We start from the raw sequence: 17,256 nt of genomic DNA, 5'->3' as shown, positions 1-17,256 counted from the left end.
TTTTTTGCTTTTATTTTTCTTTGAATGTGGAGTCATGATATATGTACCCCCACTTCATTGTTTCACCTCATTTTTCACTTCTCATTCTTCCAGGTCAAGTTTTTACCCTTGGACCTGAATGCAACATTCAACCCTTGTGCTGTTTTTCCTTCATTAGCCGCCTCACAGTGGACCTTTTGGCACCTAAAGTAGCGACAGCCCACCCACTTGGGAGACAAAGGTCGGGCGATATTTTGTGTGTGTTTGTGTGTGCGTTTTTGTGATGATGTATTTTTTTCAGACGGGGGGAGTTGGAAGGGAAGCAGCCATCCATCATCGGGATGAACAGAGATAAACACAAGTCTAGAGGGAATGTCTTAATGAGGTACATGGAGCTTACAAATGACTGTAATGCTAAAAATATCTTCATGCTTAAACCCTCTGACATTATTTTATTTTATTTATGAACTCTCAAGCATTTTAACTCAATCCCCAGCTCTAGTCCTAGTCCCTACCCTTAATCCTAACCCTGATCCCAGTCCCAACAGTATTGCTTTCCTATAAAGTACATGAATTTCACATACAACTCAAACAAAAGGTAAAACATCGCCCTCTGGTGGATGTGTTCAGTCAGTCACCTCCTGTTTACATTCCACTTCATGATATGCACAGTCAGCCAAATCAGTGTTGACCCTGTCCACTCCGTCCACATCGTAACTCTTCCTGATTTAAGGCCATTATCAAAGCAGCCTGATCATTTGTTTGTAAAAAAAAAAAAAGGACGAATGATTTACGAGGTGGCTCATTTTGTTTCCCCTCCTCATTCTTCTCCATTTCCTATTGGCTTGTCCATCTCCTTTGAATATCATCTCAGATGTAACTTTACTAGGGTTTGCATTAACTATAAAATACACAAGGATGAAGAAATAAAATCTGCATGTGATCCAAACAATGCAGCATGTGTGTTTGCTCAGTGTAGCAAACGTACACTTTGGCCGTGAGTCAACAGCAATTTTTTTTTTTTTTTTTTTTTTTAAACCATCGATTGTGATGATCCGGTCGTCATCCTCTTCCAGCAGCATGCTATGTGTCAAACTAAAATTTACAAGCTGCTGTCTTGCAGTGTGATTTAGTGTCGGACCCGTCATCATCATTATCATCATCTCCTCGGGGAGCAGATAGAAGGAGGTCTTCTTAAATCAAACCGGTGTCCAATATTAACTGCAGCACAAACACAGCGTTGATAAACAAAAGGCAGAGTAAACAGAGTGTAGTAAATAATTCATTAAACAAGGCTAAAACTCAGCCGCTTAAGTTTAGAAATCATAATAATTGGACTATTTCATTTCTAATAATGGACAAATATTCATACACATTATATAAATGCATACAAACACACCAAAAGTGTTGCATATCCCTCATAGTGTTAGCAAAGAGGTTAAAGGTCACCATGTTTCCCCCTCCAAAACTGACATGGTTTTGATGTATGAAGTCCCAGCTGTTTGGATCCCAGTCCTACACTGGGTGTCCCCTCTTGGTCCGCGCCCCCTACCCTCTCCACCTCCCTCGGGGGTCCTGATGGAACCTCCTCCAACACTTCATCATCTATCACAGACCCCAACCAGCAGCATTCAGCTGGACACGTCCTCTTAAGAGACATGAAACACATCTTAAGGGGGGATTGAGCACTTTTTTATTTATTTTTTTGGTCCCCAGATAGTCGTCTTCAGAAAACGTGACATGTGTGTATTGGGACATGCTTGATGACACACTGTGTGTGTGTGTGTATATGTGTGTGTTTGTTAGTACACACAGAGACACTCTTGTTGTGTCCAGATGAGAGAGTGGACAGACTTGGACATGAACTTCACAGCGGGAGGTTTTCTCTCCTCCTCGGACTCTTACTGCTCCACGGAGCCCATCCAGTTCTACGGTAAGTAGTCCGTTTTCAGTTTTGATATTCAACTCAGTGTCAAATTACAAACATTTTTATTATCCCACATTCTTTGGGGATTTTTTTCTCTTATTATAAAACAATTGTCTCTGTAGGAAATAATGGAAATAGAAATAATCTGTTCCGGGGTCAAACTATAGCCATTATATCAGTCTACATACAATGTTTTAAGTCACCTTTTAACAATATTAACTGTCATACAAGTGGAAAATGAAGCAAACCTCTCGATTATAATATATAGGGTGAGTCAAGAGTAGACAAGACAAAATGTCCCGACAGTGGGATGTCAAAATACTCGGTACACAAACCGGTACACGCAATATCTCCACTCACATTTTAACATTAACTTTATGCAAGTGTAAAAAAGAAAAACATATGGTAATGGTTTTATTTCATTTGAATATGAATATGCATCAGATTACAATTGAATGCATCACATAATCAGTTCACAGTTCCACATGTCCAAAAGGAGTAGGAAGAAGCAAAGCTTATTAAATCCTACCCCTCCATCTGGTACTTTTACAATCAGTAACTGTTACATTTGTTCACTTCCTGCTTTCCTAATTAAGTTTTTTTTAAATACAAATAATTAAAAAAAATATTACTACATAAGTAGTAATGTGTGAAATAGTGTATGTGCATATATATATATATATATAAAATAATTAAGTAATATAAGCTAGAAAACAGTCTAATAGAAATAGTAGTATAATAGTTCCATGGTCAAAGTGTGGCCATCATAAAAGTTTAATTAACTGTACAGGAAATGTTGCATTTAAACATTATTAACTGTCATGAAAGTGTAAAAAGAAGTTAACCACTCCTAATAAGAAAACAATTTGAACTTTTAATAGGCCTGGTATTAACCAATGACATATTCTGGCTTTTTTTCTCGTCAACTTCCATTCATCCATTCATTTTCCTCCGCTTATCCGGGTCCGGGTCGCGGGGGCAGCAGTCTCAGTAGGGAACCGCAGACTTCCCGGCCACCTCCTCTTGCTCCTCCGGGAGGACACCAAGGCGTTCCCAGGCCAGCTGAGAGACATAATCCCTCCAGCGTGTCCTAGATCTGCCCCGGGGTCTTTTCCCGGCTGGGCATGCCCAGCACACCTCACCAGGGAGGCGTCTGGGTGGCATACGGACTAGATGCCCGAGCCACCCCAACTGACTCCTCTCGATGTGAAGGAGAAGTGGCTCTACTCTGAGACCACGAGATACTTAAACTCCTCCACCTGGGGCAGGACCTCATTCCCAACCCGGAGGGAGCACTCCACCCTTTTCCGACTGAGAACCATGGCCTCTGATTTGGAGGTACTGAGTCTCATCCCAGATGCTTCACACTCAGAAAATAGCAGAGATGAGATCCTAAGGCCCCCCGAAATGGACTCCCTCAACACCTTAGCTGCGCCTAGAAATTCTGTCCATGAAAATTGTGAACAGAATCGGTGACAAAGGGCAGCCTTGGCGGAGGCCAACGTTCACCAGAAACAGGCTGGACTTAGCACCGTCAATGCTAACCAGGCTCCTTCCCCATTTGTACAAGGACCGGATGGCACGTAGTAGCGCGCCACCAATCCCATACCCCCGCACACCCCCCAAAGGACGCCGTGAGGGACACAGTCAACTTTTTTGTCAACTATAAAAGTATTTAAAATTCAGGTGTTACGCATACTGAATACTCTTGTACGTACTTTTCATTCACTTCAGGCTCCAACAGCTTTGACAAAATATTTTATAAAAATATATACATATATAATAAACATCATTGTATATAATTAAATAAATGCATGAAATAACTTTATTGATAACAAATAACATGCCTTGATTTTACAGTATGCAGCGAAACCTTGGTTAGCGTCATTAATTTGTTGACTAACTGAAACGGATGCTAACCAAATCAACTTCTCCCATCAGAAATAATACAATATAGCTTGCTAATAAAATGGCAGCCAGAACCGGAAGTCAATTGTGTCACTTGTCAACAACTGACATTTTGTTACAAAGCTATGCTAACAAGAATGCTAACCAGGCAACATTTTGGCATACATTTTGTACATAAACATGCTCGCCAGGGTGGACGCTAACCAAGGTTTTGCTGTATAGGTGCTTTTCACCATTTGATGAAAAACACATAGCTCCAAATTTTGTCCATAAATAAATATAATATACTTTTAAAAATAATACTATGTAGGTAAGGTAGTAAAAGTGTTGGTAGGCCTTTAACACAATACAATGCATATCTGTGCCAAAACCCGACAATGCTAAATGCTAAGTATGTCCATTTTAAGCAAATGTATTGATAAATCACAACAACCAAGTTAGCCTCTAATGAGGCTAGTCCAAATTGAAAACAATGTTTTTCTTCTCATATCTAAGCACCAAATGAAAACACGACCTCTCACCCTGCAGGGTAAATATACGCGAGGCAAGGTCCACGGTATGTGTGTTTTTAATTTTAAAGGGACAACGCTACTATGATGTACTCTTATATATTATGTGATGAATGAGTAAATTTATACACTGTAGGCTATGCTAGCACGGTAACAATGACTTGTAGTGTAGTTTCACTCCTGCGACTCTTTTGATCAATGCTGTTTATTTGCCACGCAGGGAGGTCCCAGCATGCAATGCTAACTAGCTCACTGCCGATGTTGTTGGCTGCCAAACATGTGTGGGATGGAAAAGGGAGGTTGTTTAGACAGTTTGCTAACGGTTTGTAAACACTTGGGTCACATGATATTGTGATATGAGGAGTCATCCATTCAGAGCTGCGTCTAAACCGAAATCACATCCACATTCCTTTTAGTCATCTTAGCTAATATTTTTATTGTATGTATGAGTTTAGGGACGTGGTCTTCGTTCTATGAGAGTCCAGCTGCTCTAAAATGTCTTCTCACTGGAGACCAGACTTCAGACGTAGACAGAAATGCAGAGAAGACGTCACTGGGACTTCCTCTGCTTCGTCTGTGTGACACGTTCACAAGCTTTGTAGTCCAGACCCAAAGAGCCATGACACATGAGGAAAAACACTATCGCAGTCTGTGAAATGTTTGCAGCATTTCTTGAAATGCTGGCTTTTCAATAGGAGTGTCAGTATTATGTCAGCTCACTGTTCTAATAATCGAATAACCAAATAGTCAAATGTTCTTTTGTTCAAATCAGATATGTTGGCCGACCCCCTGGATTGCCCCCTCCCGGAGCCCGACCTCCAGCTGTTCTCTTACTGCCCTCAACCGTACAACACCGCCAATCTCTCCTTCCCCCTATACGACTCCCCATCTTCCTCCACATCCTCGTCGTCCTCGCAGCCCGGCCACGCTCCATACCATTTTGATTTACTGGAGGGACCCTGTGAACCCGTCCCACATGAGTCCCACTGCGGAGGCCTGCCGCAAGGCTTCGGACTATCCGGTCTGCCTGTGGTGAGGAGGTCACGAGTGGGGTCTGGCAGCAGGATCCGAGGTCAGGATGAGCTGTGCGTGGTGTGTGGGGATAAAGCGTCAGGGTATCACTACAACGCCCTCACCTGTGAGGGATGCAAAGGTGATCACAACATTACGCCGCCATTGCCGTGCCATTGCTTTCTGATGCTAACAACGTCCTTGTGTTGTTCGCCTGCAGGTTTCTTCAGGCGTAGCGTGACGAAGAAAGCCGTGTATCACTGTAAGAGCGGTGGCGGCTGTGAGATGGACATGTACATGCGCAGGAAATGTCAAGACTGTCGCCTCAGGAAGTGTCACGCTGTTGGAATGCTGGCTGAATGTGAGTAGAACGTTAGTTAATATAGTAAACATATCCCAGGATGTTGGTGAACGTTGAAGTTAGACAATGTTTGAAAATGTTGGAGAATTTGCAAGATGTTGAAGGAAGTTTGTAAATGTTTAAGTTGATGGAAAATGTTGCAGAATGTTTTAAGAACGTTGCACAATGAGGTTGCATTTTTGGCAAAACTAGTGGCAAAAAAAGCCTGACATACTAAGCCCTTATGATTTTTGTCAAAAATCACCACCCTCAAACTCTGGCATTTTCTGCCATTTTTGGATGCTTCTGAGGCCCCTATTGAGTGTGTTTGAGGTTTTCTGTTTTTTTGGACCGGAAAAGTGCATTAGAAGCAAGTTGGAACCCCCCCCCCCCAAAAAAAAAAAAAAACGACGTACTAACCCCTTTATGATTTTTGTCAAAAACCACCACCCTCAAACACAGGCATTTTCTGCTGTTTTTGGATGCTTCTCATGCCCCTGTTGAGTGTGTGTGTGAGGTTTCTTGTTTTTTTTTTTGGACTGGAAAAGTGCATTAGAAGCAAGTTGAAAAAAACAAAAAACGACATACTAACCTCGTATGATTTTGTCAAAAAATCAACACCCTCAAACACCGGCATTTTCTGCTGTTTTTGGATGCTTCTCATGCCCCTGTTTAGAGTGTGTGAGGTTTCCTGTTTTTTTGGACCGGAAAAGTGCATTAGAAGCAAGTTGGAAAAAAAAACAAACAAAAAAAGACATACTAACCCTTTATGATTTTTGTCAAAAATCAACAGCCTCAAACACTGGCATTTTCTGCCATTTTTGGATGCTTCTGCGGCCCCTGTTGAGTGTGTGTGAGGTTTCCCGTTTTTGTTGGACTGGAAAAGTGCATTAGAAGCAAGTTGGAAAAAGAAAACCCCCAAAAAAACAACAACATACTAACCTCGTATGATTTTGTCAAAAAATCAACACCCTCAAACACCAGCATTTTCTGCCATTTTTGGATGCTTCTCATGCCCCTGTTTAGAGTGTGTGAGGTTTCCTGTTTTTTTGGACCGGAAAAGTGCATTAGAAGCAAGTTGGAAAAAAACCCCCAAAAAAACGACATACTAACCCTTTATGATTTTTGTCAAAAATCAACACCCTCAAACACCGGCATTTTCTGCCATTTTTGGATGCTTCTCATGCCCCTATTGAGTGTGTGTGAGGTTTCCTGTTTTTTTGGACCAGAAAAGTGCATTCGAAGCAAGTTGAAAAAAAAAAACAAAGAAAAAAAACGACATATGATTTTTGCCAAAAATCACTGCCCTCAAACACTGGCATTTTCTGCTGTTTTTGGCTGCTTCTGGGGCCCCTGTTGAGTGTGTGTCAGGTTTCCTGTTTTTTTGGCCCAGAAAAGTGCATTAGAAGCAAGTTGAAAAAAAAAAAACAAAACAACAAAAACGACATACTAACCCCTTATGATTTTTGTCAAAAATCAACGCCCTCAAACACAGGCATTTTCTGCTGTTTTTGGATGCTTCTCATGCCCCTGTTGAGTGTGTGTAAGGTTTCCTGTTTTTTTGTGGAATATTTTCGACTGGTGTACAATGGAATAGAATAGGGATGCTCCCATCAGGGTGTTATGCTGCCCATTCCCGTAGCGATCATCCATGAGTGAGGTCACATGATACAGATCACATGGATGAACTTTTCAGGTTATTTATGATGAGTACTCTGAGCTCCTGCTGCTGCAAATGTCATAGTCGATGCTTATGATGGTGGATGACAACAACAACAAAGAGGAGTCCTGCCAAAACAAGTGTACAGTAACACTACTTCCTACTTTCTGTTCACAGGCCTTCTGACGGAGGTCCAGTGTCAGTCCAAACGACTGAGGAAAGGAGGAAGAGGAAGAAGACATGTGGGCGAGGACAGTGCAAACAGTCGTCATGTCAGCTCCACCAGCAGAGTACACAGTGGACAGGTGAGACATGGATGGACATGTTTGTTTATTGCTTCCAGTGCATATAAGACGGGTATCAACTGTACTGCAGCAGGTAGCTGGGGCCACGTTAAGCCGAGAACAGAAGCACATCGTGGACAAGATGGTGGAGGCCCATCGAGAGTGTCCAGTTGTGGATGGCAACCACTGCAGAGTGATGCAGCTCTTTGACTGGCTGTGTCCAGAGGAAGGGGAGGGGCTTCCTGAGGTTGCATCACAACTTCTGCAGTTTGCCAAGGCAGTGCCAGGTAACACCCAAGACAGACAACATGAAGCAACATTTAATAAATCATTCATAAATCCACCAATAACCTGTAAGGGAAAAATAATTATAATAATAACATCCATAACCTCTTTTTATGTTTCTGGCATTTTATGCCATTTTTGGATGCTTCCTGGCCCCCTGTTGAGTGTGTGTAAGGTTTCCCTTGTTTTTTTTTTTACCAGAAAAGTGCATTTGAAGGAAGTTGAAAAAACAACAAAAAACGACATACTAACCCCTTACGTTTTTTGTCAAAAATCACCGCCCTCAAACTGTGGCATTTTATGCCATTTTTGGATGCTTCTGAGGCCCCTGTTGAGTGTGTGTGAGGTTTCCTGGTTTTTTTGACCAGAAAAGTGCCTTAGAAGCAAGTTGAAAAAAACCAACAAAAAAAACCCCCGACATACTACCCCTTACGTTTTTTGTCAAAATTCACCACCCAAAAACTCTGGCATTTTATGCAATTTTTGGATGTTTCTGGGCCCCCTGTTGAGTGTGTGTGAGGTTTCCGCTGTCTTTTTGACCAGAAAAGTGCATTTTCAGCAAGTTGAAAAAATTGAAAAAAAACCGACATACTAACCCCTTACGTTTTTTTCAAAAATCGACACCCTCAAACTTTGGCATTTTATGCCATTTTTGGGCTCTTCTGGGCCCCCTGTTGAGTGTGTGTGAGGTTTCCGCTGTCTTTTTGACCAGAAAAGTGCATTTTCAGCAAGTTGAAAAAATTGAAAAAAACGACATACTAACCCCTTACGTTTTTTTCAAAAATCACAAAATTTAATACTGGCATTTTATGCCATTTTTGGGCTCTTCTGGGCCCCCTCTTGAGTGTGTGTGAGGTTTCCGCTGTCTTTTTGACCAGAAAAGTGCATTTTCAGCAAGTTGAAAAAATTGAAAAAAACGACATACTAACCCCTTACGTTTTTTTCAAAAATCACAAAATTTTATACTGGCATTTTATGCCATTTTTGGGCTCTTCTGGGCCCCCTCTTGAGTGTGTGTGAGGTTTCCGCTGTCTTTTTGACCAGAAAAGTGCATTTTCAGCAAGTTGAAAAAATTGAAAAAAACGACATACTAACCCCTTACGTTTTTTTCAAAAATCGACACCCTCAAACTTTGGCATTTTATGCCATTTTTGGGCTCTTCTGGGCCCCCTGTTGAGTGTGTGTGAGGTTTCCGCTGTCTTTTTGACCAGAAAAGTGCATTTTCAGCAAGTTGAAAAAATAAAAAAAAACGACATACTAACCCCTTACGTTTTTTCAAAAATCACAAAATTTAATACTGGCATTTTATGCCATTTTTGGGCTCTTCTGGGCCCCCTGTTGAGTGTGTGTGAGGTTTCCGCTGTCTTTTTGACCAGAAAAGTGCATTTTCAGCAAGTTGAAAAAATTTAAAAAAACGACATACTAACCCCTTACGTTTTTTTCAAAAATCACAAAATTTTATACTGGCATTTTATGCCATTTTTGGGCTCTTCTGGGCCCCCTGTTGAATGTGTGTGAGGTTTCCGCTGTCTTTTTGACCAGAAAAGTGCATTTTCAGTAAGTTGAAAAAATTGAAAAAAACAACATACTAACCCCTTACGTTTTTTTCAAAAATCGACACCCTCAAACTTTGGCATTTTATGCCATTTTTGGGCTCTTCTGGGCCCCCTGTTGAATGTGTGTGAGGTTTCCGCTGTCTTTTTGACCAGAAAAGTGCATTTTCAGCAAGTTGAAAAAATTGAAAAAAACGACATACTAACCCCTTACGTTTTTTTCAAAAATCACAAAATTTTATACTGGCATTTTATGCCATTTTTGGGCTCTTCTGGGCCCCCTGTGGAGTGTGTGTGAGGTTTCTGCTGTCTTTTTGACCAGAAAAGTGCATTTTCAGCAAGTTGAAAAAATTGAAAAAAACGACATACTAACCCCTTACGTTTTTTTCAAAAATCACAAAATTTTATACTGGCATTTTATGCCATTTTTGGGCTCTTCTGGGCCCCCTGTTGAGTGTGTGTGAGGTTTCCGCTGTCTTTTTGACCAGAAAAGTGCATTTTCAGTAAGTTGAAAAAATTGAAAAAAACAACATACTAACCCCTTACGTTTTTTTCAAAAATCGACACCCTCAAACTTTGGCATTTTATGCCATTTTTGGGCTCTTCTGGGCCCCCTGTTGAGTGTGTGTGAGGTTTCCGCTGTCTTTTTGACCAGAAAAGTGCATTTTCAGCAAGTTGAAAAAATTGAAAAAAACGACATACTAACCCCTTACGTTTTTTTCAAAAATCACAAAATTTTATACTGGCATTTTATGCCATTTTTGGGCTCTTCTGGGCCCCCTGTTGAGTGTGTGTGAGGTTTCCGCTGTCTTTTTGACCAGAAAAGTGCATTTTCAGCAAGTTGAAAAAATTGAAAAAAAAAACGACATACTAACCCCTTACGTTTTTTTCAAAAATCGACACCCTCAAACTTTGGCATTTTTTGCCATTTTTGGGCTCTTCTGGGCCCCCTGTTGAGTGTGTGTGAGGTTTCCGCTGTCTTTTTGACCAGAAAAGTGCATTTTCAGCAAGTTGAAAAAATTGAAAAAAACGACATACTAACCCCTTACGTTTTTTTCAAAAATCACAAAATTTAATACTGGCATTTTATGCCATTTTTGGGCTCTTCTGGGCCCCCTGTTGAGTGTGTGTGAGGTTTCCGCTGTCTTTTTGACCAGAAAAGTGCATTTTCAGCAAGTTGAAAAAATTGAAAAAAACGACATACTAACCCCTTACGTTTTTTTCAAAAATCAAAAAATTTTATACTGGCATTTTATGCCATTTTTGGGCTCTTCTGGGCCTCCTGTGGAGTGTGTGTGAGGTTTCTGCTGTCTTTTTGACCAGAAAAGTGCATTTTCAGCAAGTTGAAAAAATTGAAAAAAACGACATACTAACCCCTTACGTTTTTTTCAAAAATCACAAAATTTTATACTGGCATTTTATGCCATTTTTGGGCTCTTCTGGGCCCCCTGTTGAGTGTGTGTGAGGTTTCCGCTGTCTTTTTGACCAGAAAAGTGCATTTTCAGTAAGTTGAAAAAATTGAAAAAAACAACATACTAACCCCTTACGTTTTTTTCAAAAATCGACACCCTCAAACTTTGGCATTTTATGCCATTTTTGGGCTCTTCTGGGCCCCCTGTTGAGTGTGTGTGAGGTTTCCGCTGTCTTTTTGACCAGAAAAGTGCATTTTCAGCAAGTTGAAAAAATTGAAAAAAACGACATACTAACCCCTTACGTTTTTTTCAAAAATCACAAAATTTTATACTGGCATTTTATGCCATTTTTGGGCTCTTCTGGGCCCCCTGTTGAGTGTGTGTGAGGTTTCCGCTGTCTTTTTGACCAGAAAAGTGCATTTTCAGTAAGTCGAAAAAATTGAAAAAAACAACATACTAACCCCTTACGTTTTTTTCAAAAATCGACACCCTCAAACTTTGGCATTTTTTGCCATTTTTGGGCTCTTCTGGGCCCCCTGTTGAGTGTGTGTGAGGTTTCCGCTGTCTTTTTGACCAGAAAAGTGCATTTTCAGCAAGTTGAAAAAATTGAAAAAAACGACATACTAACCCCTTACGTTTTTTTCAAAAATCACAAAATTTTATACTGGCATTTTATGCCATTTTTGGGCTCTTCTGGGCCCCCTGTTGAGTGTGTGTGAGGTTTCCGCTGTCTTTTTGACCAGAAAAGTGCATTTTCAGCAAGTTGAAAAAATTTTAAAAAACGACATACTAACCCCTTACGTTTTTTCAAAAATCACAAAATTTAATACTGGCATTTTATGCCATTTTTGGGCTCTTCTGGGCCCCCTGTTGAGTGTGTGTGAGGTTTCCGCTGTCTTTTTGACCAGAAAAGTGCATTTTCAGCAAGTTGAAAAAATTGAAAAAAACGACATAAAATTTTATACTGGCATTTTATGCCATTTTTGGGCTCTTCTGGGCCCCCTGTGGAGTGTGTGTGAGGTTTCTGTTGTCTTTTTGACCAGAAAAGTGCATTTTCAGCAAGTTGAAAAAATTGAAAAAAACGACATACTAACCCCTTACGTTTTTTTCAAAAATCACAAAATTTTATACTGGCATTTTATGCCATTTTTGGGCTCTTCTGGGCCCCCTGTTGAGTGTGTGTGAGGTTTCCGCTGTCTTTTTGACCAGAAAAGTGCATTTTCAGCAAGTTGAAAAAATTGAAAAAAAAAACGACATACTAACCCCTTACGTTTTTTTCAAAAATCGACACCCTCAAACTTTGGCATTTTTTGCCATTTTTGGGCTCTTCTGGGCCCCCTGTTGAGTGTGTGTGAGGTTTCCGCTGTCTTTTTGACCAGAAAAGTGCATTTTCAGCAAGTTGAAAAAATTGAAAAAAACAACATACTAACCCCTTACGTTTTTTTCAAAAATCGACACCCTCAAACTTTGGCATTTTATGCCATTTTTGGGCTCTTCTGGGCCCCCTGTTGAGTGTGTGTGAGGTTTCCGCTGTCTTTTTGACCAGAAAAGTGCATTTTCAGCAAGTTGAAAAAATTGAAAAAAACGACATACTAACCCCTTACGTTTTTTTCAAAAATCACAAAATTTTATACTGGCATTTTATGCCATTTTTGGGCTCTTCTGGGCCCCCTGTTGAGTGTGTGTGAGGTTTCCGCTGTCTTTTTGACCAGAAAAGTGCATTTTCAGCAAGTTGAAAAAATTGAAAAAAAAAACGACATACTAACCCCTTACGTTTTTTTCAAAAATCGACACCCTCAAACTTTGGCATTTTTTGCCATTTTTGGGCTCTTCTGGGCCCCCTGTTGAGTGTGTGTGAGGTTTCCGCTGTCTTTTTGACCAGAAAAGTGCATTTTCAGCAAGTTGAAAAAATTGAAAAAAACGACATACTAACCCCTTACGTTTTTTTCAAAAATCACAAAATTTTATACTGGCATTTTATGCCATTTTTGGGCTCTTCTGGGCCCCCTGTTGAGTGTGTGTGAGGTTTCCGCTGTCTTTTTGACCAGAAAAGTGCATTTTCAGTAAGTTGAAAAAATTGAAAAAAACAACATACTAACCCCTTACGTTTTTTTCAAAAATCGACACCCTCAAACTTTGGCATTTTATGCCATTTTTGGGCTCTTCTGGGCCCCCTGTTGAGTGTGTGTGAGGTTTCCGCTGTCTTTTTGACCAGAAAAGTGCATTTTCAGCAAGTTGAAAAAATTGAAAAAAACGACATACTAACCCCTTACGTTTTTTTCAAAAATCACAAAATTTTATACTGGCATTTTATGCCATTTTTGGGCTCTTCTGGGCCCCCTGTTGAGTGTGTGTGAGGTTTCCGCTGTCTTTTTGACCAGAAAAGTGCATTTTCAGCAAGTTGAAAAAATTGAAAAAAAAAACGACATACTAACCCCTTACGTTTTTTTCAAAAATCGACACCCTCAAACTTTGGCATTTTTTGCCATTTTTGGGCTCTTCTGGGCCCCCTGTTGAGTGTGTGTGAGGTTTCCGCTGTCTTTTTGACCAGAAAAGTGCATTTTCAGCAAGTTGAAAAAATTTAAAAAAACGACATACTAACCCCTTACGTTTTTTTCAAAAATCACAAAATTTAATACTGGCATTTTATGCCATTTTTGGGCTCTTCTGGGCCCCCTGTGGAGTGTGTGTGAGGTTTCTGCTGTCTTTTTGACCAGAAAAGTGCATTTTCAGCAAGTTGAAAAAATTGAAAAAAACGACATACTAACCCCTTACGTTTTTTTCAAAAATCACAAAATTTTATACTGGCATTTTATGCCATTTTTGGGCTCTTCTGGGCCCCCTGTTGAGTGTGTGTGAGGTTTCCGCTGTCTTTTTGACCAGAAAAGTGCATTTTCAGCAAGTTGAAAAAATTGAAAAAAAAACGACATACTAACCCCTTACGTTTTTTTCAAAAATCGACACCCTCAAACTTTGGCATTTTTTGCCATTTTTGGGCTCTTCTGGGCCCCCTGTTGAGTGTGTGTGAGGTTTCCGCTGTCTTTTTGACCAGAAAAGTGCATTTTCAGCAAGTTGAAAAAATTGAAAAAAACAACATACTAACCCCTTACGTTTTTTTCAAAAATCGACACCCTCAAACTTTGGCATTTTATGCCATTTTTGGGCTCTTCTGGGCCCCCTGTTGAGTGTGTGTGAGGTTTCCGCTGTCTTTTTGACCAGAAAAGTGCATTTTCAGCAAGTTGAAAAAATTGAAAAAAACGACATACTAACCCCTTACGTTTTTTTCAAAAATCACAAAATTTTATACTGGCATTTTATGCCATTTTTGGGCTCTTCTGGGCCCCCTGTTGAGTGTGTGTGAGGTTTCCGCTGTCTTTTTGACCAGAAAAGTGCATTTTCAGCAAGTTGAAAAAATTGAAAAAAAAAACGACATACTAACCCCTTACGTTTTTTTCAAAAATCGACACCCTCAAACTTTGGCATTTTTTGCCATTTTTGGGCTCTTCTGGGCCCCCTGTTGAGTGTGTGTGAGGTTTCCGCTGTCTTTTTGACCAGAAAAGTGCATTTTCAGCAAGTTGAAAAAATTGAAAAAAACGACATACTAACCCCTTACGTTTTTTTCAAAAATCACAAAATTTTATACTGGCATTTTATGCCATTTTTGGGCTCTTCTGGGCCCCCTGTTGAGTGTGTGTGAGGTTTCCGCTGTCTTTTTGACCAGAAAAGTGCATTTTCAGTAAGTTGAAAAAATTGAAAAAAACAACATACTAACCCCTTACGTTTTTTTCAAAAATCGACACCCTCAAACTTTGGCATTTTATGCCATTTTTGGGCTCTTCTGGGCCCCCTGTTGAGTGTGTGTGAGGTTTCCGCTGTCTTTTTGACCAGAAAAGTGCATTTTCAGCAAGTTGAAAAAATTGAAAAAAACGACATACTAACCCCTTACGTTTTTTTCAAAAATCACAAAATTTTATACTGGCATTTTATGCCATTTTTGGGCTCTTCTGGGCCCCCTGTTGAGTGTGTGTGAGGTTTCCGCTGTCTTTTTGACCAGAAAAGTGCATTTTCAGCAAGTTGAAAAAATTGAAAAAAACGACATACTAACCCCTTACGTTTTTTTCAAAAATCACAAAATTTTATACTGGCATTTTATGCCATTTTTGGGCTCTTCTGGGCCCCCTGTTGAGTGTGTGTGAGGTTTCCGCTGTCTTTTTGACCAGAAAAGTGCATTTTCAGCAAGTTGAAAAAATTTAAAAAAACGACATACTAACCCCTTACGTTTTTTCAAAAATCACAAAATTTAATACTGGCATTTTATGCCATTTTTGGGCTCTTCTGGGCCCCCTGTTGAGTGTGTGTGAGGTTTCCGCTGTCTTTTTGACCAGAAAAGTGCATTTTCAGCAAGTTGAAAAAATTGAAAAAAACGACATAAAATTTAATACTGGCATTTTATGCCATTTTTGGGCTCTTCTGGGCCCCCTGTGGAGTGTGTGTGAGGTTTCTGCTGTCTTTTTGACCAGAAAAGTGCATTTTCAGCAAGTTGAAAAAATTGAAAAAAACGACATACTAACCCCTTACGTTTTTTTCAAAAATCACAAAATTTTATACTGGCATTTTATGCCATTTTTGGGCTCTTCTGGGCCCCCTGTTGAGTGTGTGTGAGGTTTCCGCTGTCTTTTTGACCAGAAAAGTGCATTTTCAGCAAGTTGAAAAAATTGAAAAAAAAACGACATACTAACCCCTTACGTTTTTTTCAAAAATCGACACCCTCAAACTTTGGCATTTTTTGCCATTTTTGGGCTCTTCTGGGCCCCCTGTTGAGTGTGTGTGAGGTTTCCGCTGTCTTTTTGACCAGAAAAGTGCATTTTCAGCAAGTTGAAAAAATTGAAAAAAACGACATACTAACCCCTTACGTTTTTTCAAAAATCACAAAATTTAATACTGGCATTTTATGCCATTTTTGGGCTCTTCTGGGCCCCCTGTTGAGTGTGTGTGAGGTTTCCGCTGTCTTTTTGACCAGAAAAGTGCATTTTCAGCAAGTTGAAAAAATTGAAAAAAACGACATAAAATTTAATACTGGCATTTTATGCCATTTTTGGGCTCTTCTGGGCCCCCTGTGGAGTGTGTGTGAGGTTTCTGCTGTCTTTTTGACCAGAAAAGTGCATTTTCAGCAAGTTGAAAAAATTGAAAAAAACGACATACTAACCCCTTACGTTTTTTTCAAAAATCACAAAATTTTATACTGGCATTTTATGCCATTTTTGGGCTCTTCTGGGCCCCCTGTTGAGTGTGTGTGAGGTTTCCGCTGTCTTTTTGACCAGAAAAGTGCATTTTCAGCAAGTTGAAAAAATTGAAAAAAAAACGACATACTAACCCCTTACGTTTTTTTCAAAAATCGACACCCTCAAACTTTGGCATTTTTTGCCATTTTTGGGCTCTTCTGGGCCCCCTGTTGAGTGTGTGTGAGGTTTCCGCTGTCTTTTTGACCAGAAAAGTGCATTTTCAGCAAGTTGAAAAAATTGAAAAAAACGACATACTAACCCCTTACGTTTTTTTCAAAAATCACCACCCTCAAACTCGGGCATTTTCTGCCGTTTGAGATGCGTATGGAATGGTCCTCAATGATGAGATCCCCCCCCCCCCCCCTTAATGCATCCCATTAACTCCTTGTAATCCCCATCCAGGTTTTGACCTGTTGGATGTGTCAGACCAACGCGCCCTCTTGTCAGCATCTTCACTGGACCTCATGTTCCTGCTCTCAGCACAGAACTTCTGCAGCAAGCAGCCGACCAAGAACAGTCCAGGTGAGGGCACACGTGTCTGACAACAGCCTATCACATACGTGACGTGACTTTAAAGTTATCTCTCTGATCAGCATTGCAGCCTTTTAGCAAAACAGCAACACATAATTGGATGAGACACGCCTGCTCAAAGGACATCTCGTCAGGTGAGTCCCTATAAGAAATGTGTTGTATACAGAAAATATGTCATTTTTAGATATATTGGTATCGGAATATCTGATATCGGACTAAAGACTAGTTTATTTGTACAGGAATCAGCAAGGATCTCCTGAACCCTGTGCTTAACTTCTGCCACAGCATGGTGGCGCTGCAGGTGAGCGAGGCCGAATACGCCCTGCTGGGTGCCACCGCTCTGCTTTGCTCAGGTAATTATTATAATTAATAATACATATAGTAATGTATAGCAGGAAATAAAGAGTAAGTGCAGTAGTCACATGACCCCTTCAAGCACCGGCGATCATCGATCTTGTTTGATGACACACAGTTGGAGAAGACCAGACACCTAAAAATACAACTCACATTTCATTCCGTAGTTCATGTTGTACTGAGCAGCCAGGACAGAGATATGTGTATAAAAAAAAAAAAAA

At 40.2% G+C, this 17,256-nt stretch overlaps 1 protein-coding gene across 3 annotated transcripts in view; it reads left to right on the top strand.

The window, feature by feature from the left end:
- Positions 1–131: 131 nt before the first annotated feature.
- Positions 132–17,256, top strand: part of nr1h5 (nuclear receptor subfamily 1, group H, member 5) — a 17,976-nt gene continuing 851 nt past the window's right edge. Inside the window, exons 1-9 of one of the 3 annotated variants that reach the window (XM_058085792.1) lie at positions 132–364; positions 1,816–1,912; positions 5,096–5,476; positions 5,555–5,695; positions 7,512–7,639; positions 7,710–7,905; positions 16,553–16,672; positions 16,744–16,815; positions 16,921–17,034. In XM_058085792.1, the coding sequence (XP_057941775.1) occupies positions 1,816–1,912; positions 5,096–5,476; positions 5,555–5,695; positions 7,512–7,639; positions 7,710–7,905; positions 16,553–16,672; positions 16,744–16,815; positions 16,921–17,034 (1,249 nt within the window). In that variant the 5' untranslated portion in view covers positions 132–364. Of the gene's footprint in view, positions 365–1,538; positions 1,913–5,095; positions 5,477–5,554; positions 5,696–7,511; positions 7,640–7,709; positions 7,906–16,552; positions 16,673–16,743; positions 16,816–16,920; positions 17,035–17,256 lie in introns of those variants that run through there. The other 2 variants (XM_058085791.1, XM_058085793.1) reach the window with 2 other exon arrangements.

This window comes from Doryrhamphus excisus, chromosome 10 (genome assembly GCF_030265055.1).
Source record: "Doryrhamphus excisus isolate RoL2022-K1 chromosome 10, RoL_Dexc_1.0, whole genome shotgun sequence".
NCBI classification, from domain to species: Eukaryota; Metazoa; Chordata; class Actinopteri; order Syngnathiformes; family Syngnathidae; genus Doryrhamphus; species Doryrhamphus excisus.
This window is presented reverse-complemented; position numbering and strand designations above follow the sequence as displayed.